This window comes from Esox lucius, chromosome 14 (genome assembly GCF_011004845.1).
Source record: "Esox lucius isolate fEsoLuc1 chromosome 14, fEsoLuc1.pri, whole genome shotgun sequence".
In the NCBI taxonomy this organism is placed as follows: domain Eukaryota; kingdom Metazoa; phylum Chordata; class Actinopteri; order Esociformes; family Esocidae; genus Esox; species Esox lucius.
The window spans coordinates 4,313,611-4,340,460 of NC_047582.1; the positions used below are offsets into that span (position 1 = coordinate 4,313,611).

Genomic DNA, 26,850 nt, shown 5'->3' on the forward strand with positions numbered 1-26,850 from the left:
ATCCGCTTTGTGTGTTTGTTCTTGCCATGAACGGGTATCACGGAATTAGTACTGACCTGTCCCATTTCAAACCAGTGACGTTAACACTTTAATAACCTCTCTCCTTCCCCGCTGTAATGGTTTTTCTGAGGTGAACCCGACCTCACACTGAGCACAGCGACTCACCCCGTCACCTCGGAAGGACTGGTGACCTGCTAACCTGTCACCTCCTCTCTCTCCGCTCACTCCGCAGAAGGACTTCTCCCGCCGAGAGGAGCTTCAGGCGTCAGACGTAGAGCGCTGGTTGGGGTTCATAACCTTCCTGTGTGAGGTGTTTGGAACCATGAGGAGCAGTGCCGGGGAGCCGTTCAGAGTCCTCGTCTGCCCGATATACACCTGCCTCAGGGAGGTCAGTCTACAGGCTCACATCAGTTCATATTCAAATGCAATTCGGGTGGTCCAAATTCTGGTTCCATAAAAAAAGTTATATGTAAAAATGTCTCATTACAGAATTACACACTAAATAAATATTTCTTAGTCTAACTTACACCCCAACTGTAAAGAAATGTAACATTTTTGAATGTTATTCATCCCAGTCAGTTGAGACCATTTCACCAAATGAATACACGTATATGGAAGTTCCCCGTTGATCAGGTTTGTATTAGACAAAGTGGGGTGTGATGAAAATATCTTCTGCAGTTTGTACCTAATGCTCTAATATCAAACACCATCATATCACGTTGCAGTGCTCTGGAATAACAGACTTAATCATGTGTGTCTTTGGCTTGGTGCCAAAGATGCCATATCTTAATTTGTCCCAGTATCTCACAACTACAAACCCATCCTCCAGCACTGGGCAATGTGTGTTAGTATGTCCGTTATAATTCATGACAATGTATGTAGGGTTTGATGCATTTTTTTGTTAGGGTCATTTGAGGTCCAAAATGTTTAACAATGATATTTCAAAATGCCTTTTAACACTGCCGGCTTGCGTCTTCCCATGTGCAAGATCATTCCTGCTGCAACCAATTAATGAAATGTAAGATCCGGCCTGTTTTCCATCTCCGGCCATCCATCTCGTGCCACAGCACTCTTGGTAATTAGAAAACAAAACGGGAAGACGATTCTGGTAACACCTGCCCCTGAGTTCCAGTTCCCATCAGTAGAGGTGGCCTGTCACAATACCTCGGCGCTGTCTCCATGGTAACTAGAGACCGCAGACAGGCGCGATCCAAATCAGGGGTTTTACCACTAAAGCGAAAGCAGAAGTGGTCTGGATACAGACAGAGAGTGTGCTAGTTGAGGTCAGGATGAGGTCCATATACAAGAAAAAAAACATTATTTGTCGTCCACTGAGCTCCTCATCAGTCGGTGCTCTTCAGCCAGCTGATAGTGGTTGTCATGCCAAATGACCAGGGGACTGGTGAAATACAGGCACAAAGGCTAGCAATGAGGGCTTCCTATTTGGGTATATTCATGGCCAAGGAGAGTTAAGTGACATGCCACTGTGGGGGCGTGGAGGGGGCAGCTAGCGTGAGAAGAGAGGGAACCGCCGGTCCAGTTGTCTGTTCTCCGTCCCCCCCATCCCAGAATCCCGGCGATGCAAGATGTGTTTATATGTCTGGTTTTCATGTTGACATCCTATATCCAGCCACCCGTGTACACAAACGTGCGCGCACGCACACACAACACCCTACACTGAGACCTGTGTGTTCCAGTGTGTGATCCATGCCTGGGGTAGTTGGAATTCTGAATGATATCCAGGAATGTCACTGGCACTTTTAACACGGCCGCTTTGAAGTGGCCCGCCACACAAAGAAACTGGCACGTACTGATCCCCCCCCCCCCCGCCACACGCGTGCGCACACGCACAAACATTCAATCAGTGTGCATTGTTGTAGCGAAGGCTGGGCTCTCTTGTGTGTGGCGTGCTAGCATTGTTTGTCTTAGCTGTTGAGATGCCCTGAGAGCCGGACAGGGATTGTGTGTGAGCGTGTCTGTTTGTCAGGGCCAAGGAGTCACCCGCCCTCTCCGACGCCACTGGATGTAGAATCGTCATTCTCTTGTTCTACCTACGGTACACCTTAACTGTTGATGCGGTAAAAATAGCGTGTTTCTTTGCAGTCCGTGCCTGCATCTCCTTCTCATGCACGCACACAAACCAACACACGCACGCTAAACATCTCTGGTTGCAGTTAGTCAGGAAGCTCTGTGGTAAAGGCAGTGCTAGCCACAGCCATCCTCCTAGACCCTGTCAGGCTCTTCAAATCAGTGACACTCACTGCCTGCAAGAGAGAGAGGGAGAAGGAAGCAGACAGAGACAGTGGTGTGTGTGTGTTTGTGACAGACATACAGATGAGGAAAGACAGTTAGATAAACAGACAGATATAGCGGTGTACGTGTTTTACAGACACACACAGAAGCAGACATGCAGGCAGACAGACACAGAGGCAGGCAGACAGACACAGAGGCAGGCAGACAGACACAGAGGCAGGCAGACAGACACAGAGGCAGGCAGACAGACACAGAGGCAGGCAGACAGACACAGAGGCAGGCAGGCAGACAGACAGACACAGGCAGGCAGGCAGGCAGGCAGGCAGGCAGACAGACAGACACAGGCAGGCAGGCAGGCAGACAGACACAGGCAGGCAGGCAGGCAGACAGACAGACACAGGCAGGCAGACAGACAGACAGACACAGGCAGGCAGGCAGACAGACACAGGCAGGCAGGCAGACAGACACAGAGGCAGACATACACAATGACACACACAGGCAGACAGACAGACACAGGCAGGCAGGCAGGCAGACAGACAGACACAGGCAGGCAGGCAGGCAGACAGACAGACACAGGCAGGCAGGCAGGCAGGCAGACAGACACAGGCAGGCAGGCAGACAGACACAGAGGCAGACATACACAATGACACACACAGGCAGACAGACAGACACACACACAGGCAGGCAGACACACACACAGGCAGACAGACAGACATACACACAGGCAGGCAGACACACACACAGGCAGACAGACAGACATACACACACGCAGGCAGACAGACACGGGCAGACACAAACACAGGCAGACAGACACAAACACAGGCAGACAGACACAAACACAGGCAGACAGACAGACACAAACACAGGCAGACAGACGGGGACACACAGGCAGACAGACGGGGACACACAGGCAGACACACACACACAGACAGACAGACCCACACACAGGTAAGCAGGCAGACAAACACACAGGCAGGCAGGGAGATAGACAGACACACACACAGGCAGGCAGGCGCACACACACACACAGGCAAGCAGGCAGACAGACACAGACAGGCAGAAAAAACAGGCAGGCAAACAGACACACACACACACATGCAGGCAGACAGACACACACATGCAGGCAGACAGACACAGACACATGCAGGCAGGCAGACACAGACAGGCAGACAGACAGACAGACAGACACAGGCAGACAGACAGACCGACGCAGGCAGGCACTCATACACAGGCAGGCAGGCACTCATACACAGGCAGGCAGGCAGGCAGGCAGACATACACACACACACAGGCAGACAGACAGACAGACATGCAGACAGGCAGGCAGGCAGGCAGACACAGAGACAGACAGAAATACACGCAGGCAGGCAGACAGACACAGACACACACAGGCAGACAGACCTACACACACAGGTAAGCAGGCAGACAGACACAGACAGGCAGAGAGACACACACACAGACAGACACACACACACAAAAAAGGCAGACAGACAGACAGACAGACACACACACACACAGGCAGGCAGGCAGGCAGGCAGAAAAAACACAGGCAGACAGACATACAGACAGACGCACAGTGTCAGTCAGACAGACACAGACAGACACACACACACAAACAGACAGACAGTCAGTCAGACACAGATATTCAGACACAGATATTCAGACACAGAGACAGACATACAGACACAGACAGACACACAGACAGAAAGAGAGACAAACAGAGATATGCAGAGTATAGTGCATACCCAGTATCCCAGTCACACGATGGAGACCCTGCCAGCCCTGCCCTGTTTTAAAGGGGAACCTGAGTCACAGGATCACCCTATCCAAATTGCCTCACTTGGCTCCATAAGTGATATCACCCAGTCTAAAGTTTATTTAACCCTGTCTCAGACATCATTCACAATTCCCATCCAAATGAGGTGCAGTACGGGCCAGAATATAAAAGCAGTGAGTGCATATATACATATGTTAAGTCCTTCTGGATAAGATCCTTTGGGGAGAGGGAGGCACTGCTCGGTCAGTTTCAAGAAGCTTCCATGTTTTTTTGGGTTTGTTTTCTAAACCATTGATTTGTTTGCATGGTGGGACTTTTAAGACAGTGTACCCGGTTTTGCAGCTTAGACTGCTGGATCACCCTATGCCACTGACTTAACATGTTTAATCTAAACACCCAACCAAAAACATCCTGGAGGGACTGATTTTAGCTCAGTGGAAAGTGGAAATGAAATGTTAAGTTGTTTACACTAGTCATTTACCTGCGCTCTCTACTGAAGCGAGTTACTGGAGCAATTACTTATAAGTCTCACGCCTAAGGTAACAGAGGCAGATATTTCACCTTGGTGTGCTCTGGATTTGAACCAGCAAACTATCTGTTACTGAAAGACGTGTTGCAGATCCCCACCTGCCAGCAGGCTCACATTTATTGTAGTTTCTATTCCCATGCATCACTGCAGATATTATTCCTAAGCAAATACTGCAGGGAAGTGAGCAGGATGTACATGTGATGTGTGTTGTGTATAGCCATCTATGAATATATATCGTCTCCAGTCCCACCTCGTCTCCGGCTTAGGAACCACAGCCCTAGACACAGGTAGCGCGCATCAGTCCGATACTACGCAGTATTGACACAGCTTTCAACACGCTTGGATCCCGCCTTCCAAGGCCCAGCCAGGTATGGTGCTGCCTACAGTGGGGAGAACAAGTATTTGATACACTGCAGGTCTTCCCACTTACAAAGCATGTAGAAGTAATCATTTTTTTCATAGGTACTCTTCAACTGTGAGTGACAGAATCTAAAACAAAAATTCAGAAAATCAGACCTTCCCCAGATCCTTCAGGTTTCGGGGCTGTTGCTGGGCAATACGGACTTTCCGCTCCAAAGATGTTCTATTGGGTTCAGGTCTGGAGACTGGCTAGGCCACTCCAGGACCTTGAAATGCTTCTTACAGAGCCACTCCTTAGTTGCCCGGGCTGTGTGTTTCGGGTCGTTGTCATGCTGGAAGACCCAGCCACGACCCATCTTCAATGCTCTTACTGAGGGAAGGAGGTTGTTGGCCAAGATATACAATACATGGCCCCATCCATCCTCCCCTCAATACAGTACAGTCGTCCTGTCCCCTTTGCGGAAAAGCATCCCCAAAGAATGATGTTTCCACCTCCATGCTTCACGGTTGGGATGGTGTTCTTGGGGTTGTACTCATCCTTCTTCTTCCTCCAAACACGGCAAGTGGAGTTGAGACCAAAAAGCTCTATTTTTGTCTCATCAGACCACATGACCTTCTCCCATTCCTCCTCTGGATCATCCAGATGGTAATTAGCAAACTTAAGACGGGCCTGGACATGTGCTGGCTTGAGCAGGGGACCTTGCGTGTGCGACAGGATTTTAATCCATGACGGCGTACTGTGTTACTAATGGTTTTCTTTGAGACTGTGGTCCCAGCTCTCTTCAGGTCATTGACCAGGTTCTGCCGTGTAGTTCTGGGCTGATCCCTCACCTTCCTCATGATCACTGATGCCCCACGATGTGAGATCTTGCATGGAGCCCCAGACCGAGGGAGATTGACCATCATCTTGACCTTCTTCCATTTTCTAATAATTGCCCCAACAGTTGTTGCCTTCTCACCAAGCTGCTTGTCTATTGTCCAGCCTTGTGCAGGTCTACAATTTTATCCCTGATGTCTTTACACAGCTCTCTGGTCTTGGACATTGTGGAGAGGTTGGAGTCTGTTTGATTTAGTGCTTGGACAGGTGTCTTTTATACAGGTAACGAGTTCAAACAGGTGCAGTTAATACAGGTAATGAGTGGAGAACAGGAGGGCTTCTTAAAGAAAAGCTAACAGGTCTGTGAGAGAATTCTTACTGGTTGGTAGATGATCAGATACTTATGTCATGCAATAAAATGCAAATTAATTATTAAAAAATTATACCATGTGATTTTCTGGATTTTGGTTTTAGATTCCAGCTCTCACAGTTGAAGTGTACCTATGATTACAGATTTCTACATGCTTTGTAAGTAGGAAAAACCTGCAAAATCGGCAGTGTATCAAATACTTGTTCTCCGCACTGTTTGACGGCCTGCATGCAGACTGGTAAAACCGGTTTGGGGCTTAGCAGGTTTGTTCAACCTATTTCTGTCAGGAGCTGCTTGGCAGGTGTATTGTTAGGTGCCAGATTGTACAGCGAGGGAGAAGACAACCAGATTTAGCCTCAGGCTGTTTCTTTGTCATAGTGGATGGTCGGAGGGCCGGTACCTTATTAAATGTATTAATTTATTGAATAAATAATATACATGCCACAAATATGCCACAAAGTCCCAATTAGAAATATTTTTGAAAACCAATAAATCCATGCCTTAATTACATCAACACCCAAACACAAGATTCTAATTTTATTTTTGGGTGCAAAGTTCTTGAATTTAACTGTTTTTTTTTAACCAAACAAATGTTTACTAATTTACCCTGAAAATAGTCTGTGGGAGAAGAGAAACTGTAATCCACTGTTTAGTTTTCCTTAAACCGCCATTACAAACTGCTGATAGCTTTAGCCACCGCTAGCTAAAGGCAATCAATGGACATAAACACGCATACCACAGAGATGAAAGCACAGCCCTGTTTGTGTATGCCTGTGGTATGCTTGTACACGTGTGCTTGTGAAGGAGGGAGGAAAATAAGCGGGGATGGCTGCAGCCTGCCTTATTCTTTATTAAGTTGCATTGAACTGGAGCATGTTTACTGTATATGGAGTATTGTTTTAAATACTTTTAAACAATGTAATTATATACTCACAATCCCAACTTTGATTGGCAGTGGAGTTATATTAAATAGGACCGACACATTAACCCATCTGGTTAATTTAAAATGCTTAATGCCGTTAATGTTTTTTTCTCCAATTCTTCTTTTTTGAGCCTCAGAAGCATCCATAGTCAGTACTTGACTTGGGTGATGCTGTTCAGAGCTATTTTCCAATAAATAACTTTGGGTGGCTTTGTGCTGGAGCTGTATAGAGAACTTCAAAGTAAAGTATGCATTCATGTCATGAATTAGGGCTGTGCAAAATAAAATCGATATGGCAATATATCATGACGTACTCCTTGCTGATGCGCGCATTGGTGCAGATGCTTCTGTATCGATATGACACCAAATGCTGTGACGGCAGTGACACACACAACACGTGTCAATTCAAAACAAACATTCAAGCATAGATGAAAACTCTGTTAACTGCCGGCAAAACTGAAGGCAAAGATATGGGAGCATTTTGGATTTTTGCAAATACTAGGAATTATGGAGTTGGTCATGAGTCATGCAATATGACTCATGTCCAAAAAAAAACAAAGTAAATTACTGCAGCAACGCAACCAACCTCCGTCTTCACATGACAAGACACTATGCTGATGAGCCGCTAGCAACAGGTACTACACAGGGCCAACGTGTGTCCTCTCAACCAATCCTGAATGAGGCCTTCAAATCAGACTTTCAACTCAGATTCCCTCAACATCCCAACGGGCTCAGATGATCACAAAAGCACTTTTATGCTTTATATGTAAAGACTTGTGCCTGTACAGTGTTGTTGGTAATGAAGGCTTCAGGAAATTGCTTAATGAGTGTGAGCCACTCTATACAATCCCTACTTGTCAGTTCATTGCAGAAACTGCAAGTTGTATGCAGATGCGAAGCAAAAGATCTATTCTGCAAACAGAGTTGCCATTACATGTGCCTGGACGTTAAGAGCAACCCAGTCATATGTAACAGTCACATGCCACCATATTTCTCCAGAATGGGAAATGGTCTCGCATGTCCTGTAGACCAGAGCTATGTTTTACTGCCCAACCAGGTCAAATATTGCAAATTTGCTACGGCACATGGTGGATGAATGGGGGCATGCTGACAAGGATCTTGCATTGGTGACAGATAATGCCTCTAATATCACAATCACGGCACAGCTGACAACGTTAATGCATGTGAAATGCTTTGCGCAGTTTGAATTTGGCCACTCAACATGCACTCAAGGCGCCCACTGTTTCCCGTCTTCTGGGAAGAATTTGCAGCATTGTGGCTCTTTTTTAGGAAAAGCACAATTGCAAGCCTTGCCCTGAATGAAAAGCTGAAGCTACTTCATCTCCCAGAGCACAAGCTCAGGACAGATGTAGCTACGAGATGGAACAGTGCCTGTGATATGTTGGAGCCATTACACTCCAATGAGGTGCGGAAGAATGCCAAGGAGTTATGGACCTTAACTGAAGCGGACATAGCCTGTGTTAAAGATGTGGCTAAAGTCCTGAAGCCGCTAAAAGTTGCAACACATGTAATGTCATGAGAAAAGACCCCAACGCTGTCTGTTATAGCACCGCTGCATGCCCAGTTGTGCCACAGCGTTCATGTCCATGCAACAGACTTAGCAGTTACGAGGGACATTAAAAACGCCTGTGCATGGCCTCAGCACTACTCTTTTAAAGCGTTGCCCTTCTCAGAAGAAAGGACAGGACACCTACACCACCGTGGCAGTGCAGATTTTTCAGGTGAGGGAACATTTACCTAATGAGTACTAATTTACATTTAGTTTGCCCACTGACAAAGAAATGATCAGTCTATAATTTTAATGGTAAGTTTATTTGAACAGAGAGAGACCGAATAACAACTAAAAAATCCAGAAAAATGCATGTCAGAAATTATATAAATTGATTTGCATTTTAATGAGTGAATTAAGTATTTGACCCCTCTGCAAAACATTACTTAGTACTTGGTGGCAAAACCCTTGTTTTTCAGAGGTCAGATGCTTCTTGTAGTTGGTTACCAGGTTTGCACACATCTCAGGATGGATTTTGTCCCACTCCCCTTTGCAGATCCTCTCCAAGTCATTAAGGTTTCGAGGCTGACTTTTGGCAACTCGAACCTTCAGCTCCCTCCACAGATTTTCTATGAGATTAAGGTTTGGAGACTGGCTAGGCCACTCTAGGACCTTAATGTGGTTCTTCTTGAGCGACTCCTTTGTTTCCGTGTGTTTTGGGTCATTGTCATGCTGGAATGCCCATCCACGACCCATTTTCAATGCCCTGGGTGAGGGAAGGAGGTTCTCACCGAAGATTTGACGGTACATGGCCCCGCCCATCTTCCCTTTGATGCGGTGAAGTTGTCCTGAGAGAAAAACACTCCCAAAGCATATTTCCACCTCCATGTTTGACGGTGGGGATGGTGTTCTTGGGGTCATAGGCAGCATTTCTCCTCCAAACACGGCGAGTTGAGTTGATGCCAAAGAGCTCGATTTTGGTCTCATCTGACCACAAGACTTTCACCCAGTTCTCCTCTGAATCATTCAGATGTTCATTGGCAAACTTCAGACGGGCCTGTACATGTGCTTTCTTGAGCAGGGGGACCTTGCAGGTGCTGCAAGATTTCAGTCCTTCATGAACGTAGTGTGTTACCACTATGTGTGACTATGGTCCCAGCTGCCTTGAGATCATTGACAAGATCCTTCCGTGTAGTTCTGGGTTGATTCCTCACCGTTCTCATGATCATTGCAACTCCACAAGGTGAGATCTTGCATGGAACCCCAGACCGAGGGAGATTGACTCATTAAAATGCAAATCAATTTATAACATGTTTTTCTGGATTTTTGTTGTTGTTATTCTCTCTTTAAACTTACCATAAAAATTATAGACTGATCATTTCTTTGTCAGTGGGCAAATGTACAAAATCAGCAGGGGATCAAATACTTCTTTCCCTCACTATACTAGTAAGCTTATTACTGGCTAATAAGCTGTTAAAATGGCCAGTGGCAAAGCAATACAGTTCATAGACACTATGGTGGAGGTAAACTTAATAAGAAACGTTAGTCAGTTTCACACAATCCTCAATAGAGTCTAGCAACTGCTGAAAAGTGTTATGCTGTGGCGTAGTGGTTAAAGACGTGCCTCTCGTGGAAGACCTAAGTTCGCATCTGTTGAGAGCAACAATATTTATTCTTTATTTCTGGTGGATTCCACGATTCTCTCCTCTTTTCACTTGATGAAAAATGTGTTATCGTCGCCTTTATTGATAGTTATTTTATAAATATCATTCACGAATGAAAGAAAAAAGTATGTTGTTTCGCCATGAAATAAAGAAATACGTTCTTATACCATGAAATGAAATAGCTTTGGCAGACTCGCTAGCAATTGCTCAATTCTTATGACTATTCCAGTATGTTAGTAGATACCGGTAAAGCTTATTACTGGCTAATACACTGTTAAAACGGCCAGTGGCAAACGCAATACATAGACGCTATTTGTGGTGGAGGTAAACTTAGTAAGAAACGTTAGTCAGTTTAACTGTATCAATGTAATTCACGAATGGCCAACTATTAAAACGGCTAGTGGCAAAAGATAATTTGTTCAGAGATTAGAAGCTATACTGACACACGGCAAATGTACAGCTCCGTGCTGTAGTGGTTAACGACACAGCCTTTCACGTGGGCGACCCGAGTTTGAATCTGGAGTCGCCCACGAGTTATATAACTTTTTGTTGCAGGCCGGCTGAACTAGGCTTGCCTGGTTTCTTGTTTGATAAAAGAACTCATATGTCAGTTGGACATTCTTACAGCAAACAGAAGTGCACTTGAAGTCAAATGAATCCAGAATATTATTGTTGTCTCAAAAAACTAAAAGCATAAGAGACAAACCAGGCAAACCTAGTTCAGCCAGCCCGCCATTAAAAGTGATAATTGTTTCAAACCCGGTTCTTCCACATGCGTGGCTGTGTCTTTAATTACTACACCACGGTGCTATATGTTTGCCCAGTGTCAGTATAGCATCTCGACATTTGATAATTTTGTCACGCATTAACATCACGCTAAGTTTGAATATTTCGCTAGACACCATTAAGCATTGTGTTTAACTGACTAACATTTCTTATCAAGTTTACCTCCACCACAAATAGCATCTATGAACTGTATGGCTTTTGCCACTGGCTGTTTTAACAGCTTATTAGCCAGTAATAGGCTTACTACTATCTAATTTACTACTTGGAATAGTCATATGATTTGATCAATTGCTAGCGAGACTGAAGATGAACTTAATACAGCCAAAGCTATTTCATGGGACAAAAAGGTTTGTTTTTCTTTCATTCCTGAATGACATTGATACAATAACTATCAATATAGGTGACGATAACTGACTATTTCGTCAAGTGAAAAGGCGAGAAAATCATGGAAACCCCTACTCTTTTACAGCCCAAGGGTTTTTTATCTAGCCTGTATTACCCCAAAATCATGCATGGATGCGTACTTCAAAAATCCACCAGAAATAGTCATAACCGTGAACAGTTTTATTTTAGCCTTACTATAATGCTGCTACTGAAAATTGTAGCCAGCTAAGTTTTTATCAATCCGGAAGAAATCCTAATGCATAATTTGCTTTGACTGTGACAAGATTTGAACGCTGGACCTAATTCAAGTTTATTTCTTTATTTTTACTATTTTCCATTGTATAATACTACTGAAGACAGCAAACACTATGAAATACAAAATATGGAATCATTTTGTGACCAAAAGAGTGTTAAACAAATCAACATACATTTTCTTCAAAGTAGCCACCCTTTGCCTTGATGACCGCTTTGCACACTCTAGGCATTCTCTCAGGCACACCTGTTAATTAAAAATGCATTCCAGTAGACTAACCACACCATAGTCTAAACATCAGCTACAGGACAGTCCCTTTCAAAACTTAGGTTTGATTCTGTCTTGGATCAAATACCTGCACACACAGCAGCTAACCAAATAAGAGGGCCTGAAATCTGTTTTATAGAGTAAACATAGCAGTTATTGTACTTAGTGCCTTTTATAAGAGTACAATGTTAGGAGATGGTAGATGGTAGAACTGTGGGATCTGCTGATAGTTATTGTGGTAATTTGAAGGCCTAAATGTAAGGGTGACGACACCCTGATCTGATGGGATTCTAAAATTTGAATAAATCTAAATTGAATACAGACTATATTTAACTACTCCTTTAACTACTTTTTCACTTTTAAGGCTGAAGGTGCCTCAACATCCACAATTCCAAGTTTTGTCGAGGATAAGCCCCTTTGGTTACTGTGTGTATATGACTCAATAGATATATCTATGGTATGGCTATGTATAACTAGGAAAAGCCTCCAATGGGAATAGAGGCCACAGGTCACTGAGTGACAATACCTTAATGGATGATGTTGGAATTCACACGGGATTCCCGGAGAGGAATGTTTGCGGACGTCTTGGAGTTTGCAGTTCTCCGAAGAAAGGCGGTTGGTTGAGGGTTTCGGGGAGCAAGGGTTGGTTGGGGGTGGGGGTAATGCTACATATGCAGGTTAGCCGCGGCGTAAGTAACGTTAGATCTTGGCAACCATCAGTCTACCAGGGTCTCCGGGGATGTGATTATGAAATGTCTCCGCGTATATCCCCAGTCTCGCTTGCTTTCTGCACAGCCTAGGAATACTATCCCAGTCCCAGGGCTGCAGATTCTAGGAATGGGAAGACTTGTAAGGAAACCTTACCGGCAGCCATCATGCATACAAATGAGTTGAACACGTACAGTTCCCACAGCTGATGTCCGCTGACAGATAGACCCAACTGGGAGAACCAAACCAGTGATGCAGTTACTCGATTCATTTGGAATCTAAAAGAAATCCATCTTTTTAGATTTTTAGCCGACTCTTATCCCATAAACGACAACTGAAAACAACTGTCTGAAAAAAACACTTAATTTACATACTTTCTAAAGTGAACATGTCCAAAGAATACAGCAGCTGTTACTATTTATGTTTCATGTTCACTTTACGTTTGAAGCTGAAAAGCTAGCCTCATCAGTGGGCTGAGTACTGTAGCTGCTTGCCCCCAGGCTATGATGTCCTGACTGCCGTAGCCTGCCTGTTCCATGTCACTTTAATTGGTCCGGGGGGGGGGGGGGGGTACTCAATGCACGATAGAAATGTTCCTGTCCAACTGTTAACTCTAGACTGGAACTCAGACGGTGGAATAAACCGTCAGTGATTTGACAGTACTTTGTCATATTTGTACCGTTAGTAAAGATGGGCAAAAAAAAGGCTATGGATGAAATGGAAAAGGTTGTTGAGTTCACCCCACAGGATTGTTTAGCTCACCCCTGTGGGGTTTTAGTTTGGGGACTGAGATGGCCATTGCAAAAGCTTGATTCTGTGGCCAGATAGACATTTTTGTGTGAACGGAACATTGTTTTTTGCCAAACCCACCTCTTGTGGCCAAAAAAGTTACATTTCTTTATCGTCTGACTGTAGAACCTGGTTCTAATCATACTGTAGTTCCAATGGCAAAGACAAACTGAAATTTAGGTCTTGATGAGAGTAGATGCTTTCTTCTTGCAAGACATCCAAAACGATTATCGACATGGAGGTGTTATTTCATTGTTGTTACAGAGATTTGTTGACCCCAAGATTCAACTAACTACTGAAATTCTCCAACTGCATCTTCCTCACTGTGCTTAGGGCCAAATACACTTGGGTCCAGGCAGGTTAATCACAGTTGTTGACGCAAGTTTAACGTTTTTTATTAGAGCCTAATCTTTCAACATTTTGTACTTTGCAACACAGTGGCCCAACAATCTAAAAAAGAAACACTAAGATGCACTATAATTACCATAGAGACAATTAAACAATGTAGGCTACCCTCTGAATACTGACTTATTTACAGTATGGAATCAAGTCTTTTAAATACAACACTGCTTCTAAATTGGAACATTTAAGTACTTTCCAGATAGGAAGCAATAACAGTAATATTAATAAAATGCATCAAATGTAAAAATATTTATATACCAATTTTAGTTCCTGCATACTAGGTTGCTGTGCCCTACTGAGGGAGAAAGCCTACCTGAATAAATGTGTGATCAGGACTAGTATGACTCCTGCAGTACTTACATATTTGCAGTAAAAAAAAAACATTCAGGGGAAGTTTGTGTTCTACTGTAGCACTGATTGGCTACGGCACACAGGTCTGTGTAGGGTTCAAGACTGATACATTTATATTGTTGCACGTTTCCTGTGCCTACAACAAAATCACAGACATCTTGCAGGGTGAGATTCGTTGTTATGGTTTGTTGCATTGACAAGGGTATATTGAATTTCAACAATACTACCTAAATTACAAAAAATACACAGAATAAAATATATTCTAAAGCATATAGGCTATATGCAACATGTCTCTAACAGTACAAAACTTTTTTCCTACTCCGTCAGGTTATAAAGGAGCTGAAAATCAAGGTTCTATACTTTGGATCAGGCAACTTGGCGGCAGTGTTACGTAGGGTTCAACATAGACACTTCAAAGGGTGCAGGTTACCATTTGGAATGCAAACTAAATTTAGTTTCACAGAGAGGGGTGGGGTAATTATGTCTTGTCGGCCATTTTAACTCTCTGCCGAACCCAGACAGTGTCCAGGCCTGCCTTGGTCTCTTTGATCATCCTTCTCTCAGGAAGGCCCTCCTCCTCACAAAGAGCTGCCTGTCTCCCCGTTGGCTCACAAGCAGACCCACATATGCAGGACATACACACAGTTTTAAACATACGCTTAAACACAAATACTGGCTTTAGTCTGCCAGTTTCCCCCAGACAGAGCAGGATGGTACCAAATGAAAGATGACAGACAGAGTACAGACCTGAAGTTTTCCCAATAAAATTTTAGATTTTGGTGCCTCCAAGTTTTGCAGTGTTTTAAGTCGCCGCAGCCAGAAGCTCACATCAGGGTCACGACATAACAATAGCGCCCAGGGATCCAGCGGAGCGCAGTGCAGATTGGTTCAGCATTGTCCAGGCCCCCTTGTGCTAATCAGACACTGTGACCAGTTTGGGTTTATGTTCCACGAGGCCAGAGAAAGTAACGGTTTTGCATTGGTGATTGTCAGTGGGATTCAGACATTCTGTGTTCCTGGTGCCATCGGTATGTGTGCGGCCAACAGATAAAAGATGAGAACAGCCTCTCTCCCCCGTGAGCCGGGTAAGATGCCGCAGTGTGTTGCCTGAACAGCGGGGGCTAGCGTTTGATGTGCCTCACCCTAGCCCACCACCTTCTGTCATTTTGCCAGTTCTTCGTCTTAAAGGGGAATACCCCCACCCTCTCTGCTTTTAGTCCCTCAACATACAAGCAAATACAGAGACACACAAGCAATGACTTACACAGACACACACACAGTTTATTTAATGTGGATTTTTCAATCAAGACCAAATTTGTATTTACAGTCAGGACCACACACACACACACCAACAAACATCTTAGCTGTTTAAACAAATGCCAACAGTAACCTAAGGAACTGCATTGTAATGTGTTGTAGTGTTTATCAGACAGGCGGTGTTCGTTCTGACTAAACCCTATTTTGTTCGTGTCAGATCAGCAACACTGCACTTTGAGACCGGCACAGACTGCCTACACCAGAGGGCTAACTTGCCCTGGCGGTCTACCCCTGTGGCGGTTTCTCCATCCAGCCATTTGTCCCAGATACGTAACTTTCCATCTGTTCTGACAAAGACAGAAAGCATCCAAGATAACTAGCCCCATAACGACAACCCCCCCCCCCCCCCCCCCCCCCCCCCCCCCCCCCCCCCCCCCCCCCCCCCCCCCCCCCCCCCCCGCCGCCAACTTGAGAAAAGTAGCGCATCTTGGTGATTTTCCCTTCGTCTCTTTTCTGCATCCCTTCACCTCTTTGTGACCCAACTGCACCGTCAGGAGACGTAACAGTCGCTTCTGTTAGACCGGCTGCTCGGTGTCCCTGTCCTTAAACACATCCTGTTCCTTTCTAGTGCACTACTTTTGACCAGGGCCAACATAGAGAACAGGGTGCTGTTTGAGACATACCAGGTGATTCGGGAAGGAGGCGTGCTCAGGAAAGGTTAGCGTTAGCGGTCGCTGCACTGTACTGTGCAATACTGTGGCGGCTCCGAGGCCCAGACCATCTGTTAGCAGTCAGCCAGGTAACTCCCTCAGGGCCAAGCTAGGAGACACAGCTTTCACATCCCTAGACCCGGCCTTGACCGTTAGGGACATTGCGAGGATAGCGGCAAGCTACCTACCTACACAAATAGGGTTTAAAGTGGGATTGTTGATAAACATAGTTCACACCAAGCTAGCTGACCTCTCAAATGTTATACATTTGGGTTGAGTGTCTACAAATATGAGCTGACTGGATCTTCAGCATCATAAAAATAAAAACAAGCTCTACTGAATATTGAAGTATTTCATTGTGGGCAATTCTTTATTTGCTTAAATCATAAATATGTCTTGAGTTTTCATGACTTGCAATAAGCTAGCCTCTCAAGACAATTTTACTTTCACACGGCCCAGCTTTTTAGCACTAGGCATTGTGTAAAACTCAAAATAATAATTAAAAAAAGTTAAACAGCACATGCCTGGTCCAGGAGCATGTATACATTTTGATGCGTTTACAAAAAGGACGTTTCTTTGGTACACAAAATAGCTTCTCGGCTAAGTTTTTTCTCATCACTGTTTAAAAAGCCCCTTGTCCAGCTCCTTTTGTGGTTTCCCCACCAGCCACACCACACTCCTCATCTTCTTCCTCATCTTCTCTACGACGGCACATGAAAGATGTTCCCTTCCTGGAGAGTCTTTGTTTGTCTGAACTGGCACTGTTTAAGTTAGGAAAGCAATTATCCGGGGACCCAACAGCCCCATTTCCCCAGCTACCGCCCACACAAATCCCCCGGAGGTCAAAGGTCATTGTCTCTGTGAGGGCTGGCCGTGGATTGGTTCAGCGGCTTAATGTACCAACCGCTCCACTCTTAGCCTCTTCAGTGTCCTCATCCAAAATGGCACCTATATTCCTCTAAACAGTCTAGGTCCAGTCAGAAGTAGTGCTCAGAGAAGGGGACAGTGTGCCATTGGGCATGCAGACAGTTTGTGGGAGAAATGGCTCTGTTTTTAAGAATTGGGATTTGCTTACTTTACTCAGCTCACTTCTTACTCACTAGAAGCACAACTATGCATCATCATTTCCCTGGATTAGGGGAATCTTGTGTGTTTGTGTGTGAGTGCATCAGAGTGCGTGTATATCAGAACAAAAGGCCAACCAAGATCCGTCTCTGCTCCATAGGATATAATTGTTTGTAGCTATGCGCCCGATAGTCCCGCCTAAACCCAATCACACAGCCTCACTCGCTCAGCCATAGACCCTCTGTGTTTGGAGCAGATTTACAATGCCGTTCCGCTCTGACATGTTCTGTTCTGCTGTGTTCTGTTTGGATCAAGCAGGGCGGATGCACAGAGCTGAACAAAGATGGGTTCTCATTCTCTCTTTTCTTTCTCATTCTTTCTCTTTGAGAAAACAAGAGTTGCAATGTCTCTGTTTGTTTTTCCCTCACGTCTCTGTAAACCTCAGAGAGACAGACAGACAATCTTCGATGCCTGCAACACATAAGGAACACATGGTATCCCTGCTCTGGAAGAGTGTCTGCGCGGGGCAGCATTACTTTGAGAAATACTTTTATAGAAAATAATTAAAGTGGCACTAGAAAGCTTTCGTTATCATCGTGTCAGATATTCATTTTTCAATGAATTTCATGTACTATGTCGTCAAATTTTCATACCGCATCGTCGGTGTATCACATCTGGTGAAAATGGGACGTTTTATTTTTCTTTAATATATGTTACAAATCTAGTGTGTACAATGTCTTACAAATGTGTTGAAGATCCTGAACCGCGTTTTCAACTTCTCATTTCTCTTGTCTTCCTGTCTGTCTGTCACCGTGGCAGCTGCTGGAGTCTCCCGACGTGAAGGAGGATGCGGTCCTTTGTTGTTCTATGGAGGTAGGTACTACTAGGCTGCCTACTTTTCTATACTATTCTTTTATTTACTCTTCTCTGCTATTCTCTGCTCCACTATCTTTTACAATTCTCTATTATCTAATGAGCTATTTTCCACATAGTTTATTCTATTACCTGCTATTCTCTACTCTTCTTTTCTATCCTATTCTCTACACTACTATTTTATATGATACACTACTTTTTACACTTCTCTACTTTACTATCCTATAGTATACACTACAATCACATACTATACGCAACTATTCTATACTAGTTGCTACTATGCTATACTATATTCTACTATCCTATACACTACTATTCTATACACTACTATCCTTTACTATACACTGCTATTCTATACACTACTATCCTATACCATACGCTGCTATTCTAGATCACTACTGAAAATTCACATTTGCTGTGTATATCGTGATAATTATCAATATCGAATAATATGAGAAAAACTATCGTGATAAACAATTTTGCTATATCGCCCAGCCCTAACTACTATCCTATACTCTATGCTACTATTCTATCGTATACATTACTAGCCTACACTAAACACTATTATCATATACAGTGCTATTCTATACTCTATGCTACTATACACTACTTTTCTAAACTATACACTACTATCCTATACTATGTGCTACTATCCTATATCTCTGTGTTACTATTCTATACGCTACTATCAAGGGGTACATACCGAAGATTTTAAATAACGGTTCGGTATGATTTCAGTACATTGGAAACATGCCAAACATAAAATGTATTTCTATTCATTACAAAGTTATAAACTTTGTCCATTGCCACTGTAGTTAAAGCTGCACTAAGTAATATTTTTTTCAGTAAAAAAACTATTACAGCATTTTGCAATTACTCACCAGTCAGGAAGCGATTCCACGCCAATGCCCGATAGAGAATGAAGTTCTGCATAATAATATGAAAAATAGAATTACCTATTCCAAAAAAAGCACTAACTCAGAGTTCAATGTTATTGTTAGCCTTGATAACGTTAGCTTAGGGTTCCTGGTTGGTAGCTATAGAGAGCTAGTCTAAGTCTTCTTTCGTTTTTTTGCAGTTTTCATAGTGTATGCTGTAGTAAACAAGGGAGGAATTGGCAGTTTGTCATCCTGGTATCTAGCTGCCATTATAGTTTATTACAGTATGCGAACTAGCTCCCTATGGCGTACTTATGTAATATACAGCTCCGGAAAAAATGTATGGACCACTGCACCTTTTTCTTTCCTTTCCAAAAAAGTTGAAAAGGAAAGTTTTGAGTGAGGAACAAAAGTGTTCAATTTGCAGTGGTCTCTTAATTTTAACCCTTCTGTTCCTCACTCAAAACCTTCCTTTTCAACTTTTTTGGAAAGTGGTCTCTTAATTTTTTCCGGAGATGTATATTATCTAGGTAAAATGCGTGTTCACAAAATAAACCAAGGAAGAAAAACCTGTCTGGCAGAAGCCGAGTGGGTAGAACGGGATTGCTGGAACAGAATTGTCTGGAAAGTAGCATCAGGCCCCAAAAAATATATATTGACATTTCATGGGCACTGAACTGTCTGTGTTGCTAAACAACTCTTAAGGGGCTTACACACCGGAACCGGCAACCGCCGGCCGAAACACCTCGTTTTTATTAATCATTGGCGGCAATTAGGCCGGCATGCAAAGAGGCAGAAATGTTGATCGAGTCACTGTGATGTCATTCACGTTTTGGTCAACATCTACTCTGACTTGTCGCCAAGTATGATAATATTATAATTTCAGTTAGTAAAATGTACAAATGAAACTAAACTGAATGTGAAATATCGGTTTGGTACGTGTTGTGATCCAATCAATAGTCTAGTTTAACCGTGCACATAACTTTTTTATGTGTGGAACTAAAATATTAAACTCTTTCTGAGTTTCCCCCGGAACGGACTTTGGAGCCGTAACGATAGCAACCGAAGTAGCCTAGCACACTTGATATGACATAGTAAATATGGCAAATGACAAGCCAACATTTTATGTGCCTTCCTTCGTTTAGGGAATTATGCCAAATTCGTTTTGTTACTATATAATTCTTGGACGTTGTTTAATTTAACTCTGTGTACTCTGACACCAGCAAATCCTCAATTTTTGCGATAGTGACAAAAGCATGATCTCTGATTGGCTACCGTCCAGCGACAAGAGGCAAAAGTTGAACATGGTTGAGCTTTGGCGTCAGGACCAAATATTGTGTGCGTTCCCGTGGGTGGCAGCCACCTTGCTTCAGCTTGCTGCTTCAGCTTGCTGCTGCCGCGGCCGCCAGGGTAGGAGGCAAAGTTGCCATAGAGGATTCACTGAACTTAATGGAGGTGATGGAGGAGGTAGCAGTTGCCGGTTCCGGTGTGCAAGCCCCTTTTGGACCTCATTAGCTTCCACAACATGTTTATAGGGGACAAAACTTTTTTTACTGAACAAATGCTACCTAATGCTACCTAGCGCAGCTCCCTAACGGGAGACCTGAAGAATTCGGGATGTTCCTCAAGCTCTGCGTTCTCCTTTGTGTTCGCCATATTTATTCACAAGGCTGCGTTACATGTTCTAGGCTACTTCAGTTGCTAAGTTACGGCTCCACGATCCGTCCCCGGGGGGAAAACTCTGATTTTTGATCTGTTAATCCCGCACACTTTCATATTAAGAGGCATTGGGGGGAAAAAATTGAATTATTATAATAATTCTTCTACTTCAATATGATTGGGCTACATCTCTACATTACACGCTAAAGGTCTGTCAGATATTTAGTCATTCCAATTAATCCAATAACCCTTGATCTTCCAGAATCTGACTTTTTATCTGAACATAACCCAAAATCGAATGACGCGTAAGCCTATTTTGTCATTTGTGTTTTATTAGTGTTTTAAATTGCTTCAAAAAAATTACTCTAAAAGAGTATTGACATTGTTGTACATAAAAATTAAGATATCCATAGCTTTTCGCGCATAAACTTTTGCTCCTCAACCAACAACATTGTCAAAATGTTGCAGAAAGCCCAGGCACTCGAATGCACGTTTGCGATCGTGACCACCCGCATAGAAATAAGATTTACCCGCGTGAACGTAACCTGCGATTATTAGGATGGATTTTCAAAACGCAAATAAATAAATAAACTGTAATTATAAACCTGCACTCTTAGCTTAAAATAAATGATGTCAGCTGCCAATGATAACCAATTAACACAAAGATGTGTTGAGTAGATAACTAAATAGAATTTGATATGGCTTGGCTAATATTATCATAGATATACTCTGCTTTTACCAGCCATGCAACCAACCAAAACCGAAGAAAATTAAACTAGCCCTTAATCCGTTAATAATTTGATTATGCAAGTGAACCACCTTTGCGCGCATGATGATCACACACAACTGAGGTGCAGATTCTTATTTTGGTTCAAATAACAATGTTTTTAAAACATTAAATAATAAACTCAAATGCAACGTGTCATATTTCGCACACCTATTCGTTTTAAATTCAAATAATCCAAAAGTTATCATATTTTTTCAAAAGTATCTGTAATCTGATTACAATATTTTTGTTGGTAACATAACAGGTCTCTTAATTTTAACCCTTCTGTTACTTTTTGACTTTTTTGGAAAGGAATGAAAAATGCTTAATTTCTTCCGGAGCTGTATTTGGTACTATTCTATCCTATACACTACTATCCTACACTACACTCACCTAAAGGATTATTAGGAACACCTGTTCAATTTCTCATTAATGCAATTATCTAATCAACCAATCACATGGCAGTTGCTTCAATGCATTTAGGGGTGTGGTCCTGGTCAAGACAATCTCCTGAACTCCAAACTGAATGTCAGAATGGGAAAGAAAGGTGATTTAAGCAATTTTGAGTGTGGCATGGTTGTTGGTGCCAGACGGGCCGGTCTGAGTATTTCACAATCTGCTCAGTTACTGGGATTTTCACGCACAACCATTTCTAGGGTTTACAAAGAATGGTGTGAAAAGGGAAAAACATCCAGTATGCGGCAGTCCTGTGGGCGAAAATGCCTTGTTGATGCTAGAGGTCAGAGGAGAATGGGCCGACTGATTCAAGCTGATAGAAGAGCAACTTTGACTGAAATAACCACTCGTTACAACCGAGGTATGCAGCAAAGCATTTGTGAAGCCACAACACGCACAACCTTGAGGTGGATGGGCTACAACAGCAGAAGACCCCACCGGGTACCACTCATCTCCACTACAAATAGGAAAAAGAGGCTACAATTTGCACAAGCTCACCAAAATTGGACAATTGAAGACTGGAAGAATGTTGCCTGGTCTGATGAGTCTCGATTTCTGTTGAGACATTCAGATGGTAGAGTCAGAATTTGGCATAAACAGAATGAGAACATGGATCCATCATGCCTTGTTACCACTGTGGGCATCAGTTAAATGCCACGGCCTACCTGAGCATTGTTTCTGACCATGTCCATCCCTTTATGACCATCATGTACCCATCCTCTGATGGCTACTTCCAGCAGGATAATGCACCATGTCACAAAGCTCGAATCATTTCAAATTGGTTTCTTGAACATGACAATGAGTTCACTATACTGAAATGGCCCCCACAGTCACAAGATCTCAAACCAATAGAGCATCTTTGGGATGTAACAGGAGCTTCGTGCCCTGGATGTGCATCCCACAAATCTCCATCAACTGCAAGATGCTATCCTATCAATATGGGTCAACATTTCTAAAGAATGCTTTCAGCACCTTGTTGAATAAATGCCACATAGAATTAAGGCAGTTCTGAAGGCGAAAGGGAGTCAAACACAGTATTAGTATGGTGTTCCTAATAATCCTTTAGGTGAGTATATATGCTACTATCATATACACTACCATCCTGTACTACACTCTACTATTCTATACACTACTATACTCTATGCTACTATTCTACACTAAACGCTACAATCCTCTACTATACGCTACTATCCTACGCTACTATTCAATCCTATACACAACTATCCTATACGCTACTATTCAATCCTATACACAACTATCCTATACGCTACTATTCTATCCTATACACTACTATCCTATACGCTACTATCCTATACGCTACTATTCAATCCTATACGCTACTATCCTATACACTACTATCCTATACGCTACTATTCAATCCTATACACTACTATCCTATACGCTACTATTCAATCCTATACACTACTATCCTATACGCTACTATTCAATCCTATACACTACTATGCTTTACTATATGCTACTATTCTATCCTAAACTCTACTATCCTATACACTATTATCCTTCACTAAATACTACTATCCTATAAGCTATTATTCTATCCTATACACTACTATCACTACTACACTAAACACTACAGTCCAATGATATACACTACTCTTCTATACTATTTTACATGCGACTATTCTTTATACTATTATCGTCTACAATTCTCTACACTAATACTAATACTCTACTATTCTCTTTTCCACAATGCACTGTTGTGTACTCCACTATAACATTGTCTACACTATAACATTCTCTACATTCTCTAAGCCATTTATGAATCATGACTTGTGGTACATGAGGTAGAGCTGTTTCCAGTGCACATAGGCCGAGCCATTGTAGTAGTGTTCCTGTAATGAGGCCGTTCTCTCTGTCTGGATGTCTCAGTCTGAAGGAATCTTCGGTCTCATCATGAATTATAGAGTGACTGCGAGGTAGTTCAGAGGCCGAGAACCGACTCTGAAGCTCCCAGAGTCCCAGCCTGGAGCTTTCACTGGAGACAGGGGGGGGGGGGGGGGTTATAGCAAAGCAGGTCAATTATTGCTTGAATTCCACCAGTAATTTCACCTTGAATTTTTATGGAAAATGGGGAAAATCAGACAGATCGCGATTCCCATAATTGGTCTATAATTGGATTGCGAGACAGACATCTGTTTGCGAGGCAGCCCCCATCACTGCCTTATGGCAGGCCGACACCCCCACTTTTCAGTCAGTCAGCCACAACTCATCTTTCAGCTTTCAGTGTTCCGATGACTAGACATAACCCCTGACTCCAACCCTAAGTAACGTCTGTTTTTGTTTCCACTACTTCTCCAGCTTCAGTCCACCGGTCGCCTCCTGGAGGAGCAGCTTCCGGAGATGATGACGGAGCTCCTCGCCGCCGCCCGGGACAAGATGCTGTGCCCAGCCGAGTCCCGGTTGACACGCTCCCTGCTCATGGAGGTCATCGAGCTCCACGCCCACCAGTGGACTCCACTGGAGGACCTGACCACGCAGTACTACAACAGAACCATCCAGAAGCTCACCACTGCCTAGCCGCCCCGGAGCCCCGTGAGCTGGGGTGATGGTGGCACTGGCCGGGCCGGGTCCAGTCGTGGGAGGAGCTGACTCGGTCGGCACCCATAGTGGCCGGTGAATGGATTTGGGTTTATGGGGCATGGGACTGGGACTGACAAAGGACAAACAGGCAGACCTGAAAACCATGTGAAAGCAAGACAGACACTAAACACATACACGTGCACTCACAAGGACGGGGTTGGCCATGCGGCCTGAACCCTGTCGACCAAGGCGTGGGGTGCCTGGTCTTTGAGAGAGAAGGGGCAAAGGAGGTGAGTGGCGAGGGTCGGAACAGCGGCAGCCTGTCCTTTGGGAACAGGGGGTCTCCGGGGAGGTTAAAAGAGCAGAAACAGGGCTGCGGAGGGGGGTTCGCTCTCACTCTTTCATGTTTGTGTGCCAACCACCCGCCCTCTCTGTTTCTTTCTCCTCCATCCAGCTCTCCTCTATCAGACCCCCTTCACCCCCAGGGTCTGTGCGTCTGACTGTGGGAGTTGAGAGGGGAGGAAGGCAGGCAGGCCTGTTGTCTGGGGGTGTCCCCCTACCCAGGGCCAGGTCAAATGGACAGACTGCAGGGCTAGACTCTGGCCGGGCCTGCCTTTTGTTCCCCCGCCAGAGGCCCTTTGTGCGAAAGGGACACGAGGCCCCCCGCTGGCTGAAGCGCTCTGGCTTGTTCGCTTGCTCGGTGGGTGGGTGGCAGATGGTTTCTGGAACTTCTGCAGGTCTGGCTGGAAGATGCTTTACCCAGTTCCATCCATCCCCACTCCAGCCCGAAGCCATCCTCTAATCCAGGCCAACCGAGCCAGCCCCCCCAACAGAGGGGGGCAGTGGGTACACAGTTGATTGACCAGTTGGACTGTTTTGGGGTATCGGGGGACATTTTCGAGGGGAGCAGCAGACAGGGAAGCGTCAAGTCGCTGCTTTGTCAAAGCTTCTTTGTCATCATTGTCATTCTTGGAGGGGTTTAATTTCCTCCATCCACGCATACGCTATCCTGTTATTAATATTATTATATTAGTGTTACTATTGTTGTATTATTTCCTATAAATTGATTTTAAAATGTATGTATGAAGATGGACTCAGTTAGGGTAGACCTATTGCACAGGTTTGGTTTTGCACTGTTTTAAAGCGATTATTCGCTTTAAAAGTCAAAAGGATTTAAAAGTTGGTATGGATAACTACTAGCATAAAAAAATATCCTCTGTAGTTTGAGCAGTTGTTTGACTAGCAAGGGACAGAGGAATACTAGAAGAGTTTGAATAAGTCAGTTGGACTAGTGGCCTTGTAAACTATAGTATCACATTTATACAGTTGCGTCCATGTTGTTTGAAAAAGAAGGCCAAGAGAGAGTTCTTGCTGAGACTGAGTGACCGAATTTGAGTAGATTTTTTCCCCTGCCAAAAGCAGCTTTTTTCAGAGATGGTAGAAGAAGAAAAGAAAACACTAAAGAAAAAAAACAAGCATGATTAAAAACCACTTCTGATATTCTCATGTTCAAGCAGCTATTTTGCAGTGTTGGAAATTTTGCAAGTCTTTACCTATGTATGACGATGCTTTTGACAAGGAAACAATTACCTGTTTGATTTTCCAGATAATGAAAACAAATCTTTTTATGGTATAATGTAACTAGCTAGTGATTTGCATTATTCTCTGGCTTCTGCAATTGTGTGTACCACAATATTGACGTATACCAACTCTGTCATAGTTATATCATTTGATGGGATGTATGTAATCCAATACACATTATATAGAAGTATTTACAGAGCGATGTCTAGGAGGGCACGGTGCAAACAGACGAGGGTTACATCAGTTATCTTTCCTTTCTCATAAAGTGTGCACTTCATTTCTGTGATTTGAAAAGACAAGAAATCTTTCCCTTGCCAACACTAATACAATGCTTTTAGATCTGTGGGAACTAAGGCACACTTATAGAGAAAGAAGATATTATTGAGATGTACCCATATTGATTTATAGGATTATATAGTTATGGTTGTATGGATAGGAGGTGGCCTTTCCATGTGTTCTTACTACTATTATGGCTTGAGCTCATGTTGAATGAACAGCTCTGTACTGGGCAGTTATAGTACTAGCTTGCTAGCTCCTGGTTTCCCATTGAATTGAATGTCTCTGGGAAGTGTTGTCATTTTTTTTTCTTGCATCAAGAATCTAAATCTTTACGATCGGCACACTCCTGACAAAAGGGTGTTAAAAAATAAAGGAAAACATATACAAACCCATCCATCTTAGTGTGCACCTACCTATGAGGTGATTACATTTTTTTATCCGTGTTTTTTTTTTATAGCTTATTTAAAATGTTAATTTTAGTTCTTATTTTATCAATGGGTTTCAATGTCCATTGACTGAAACTATTATGACACCGCTGATCACTTGCCTGGTGTAAGCGGGGTACAGCTATTATATATTAGATTGTAAACGATGCTATGCTATTGGCCGATTCCATTTCCATCACCAAAAAGCGACTCTCTGA

At 43.5% G+C, this 26,850-nt stretch overlaps 1 protein-coding gene across 1 annotated transcript in view; it reads left to right on the forward strand.

Moving 5' to 3' along the window:
* Positions 1-26,632, forward strand: part of ctif (CBP80/20-dependent translation initiation factor) — a 133,267-nt gene extending 106,635 nt beyond the window's left edge. The window contains 3 exon segments of the mRNA XM_029124925.2: positions 233-388; positions 17,994-18,047; positions 24,126-26,632. Of these exon segments, the coding sequence (XP_028980758.2) occupies positions 233-388; positions 17,994-18,047; positions 24,126-24,344 (429 nt within the window). The 3' untranslated portion in view covers positions 24,345-26,632.
* The last annotated feature ends 218 nt before the right edge of the window (positions 26,633-26,850 follow it).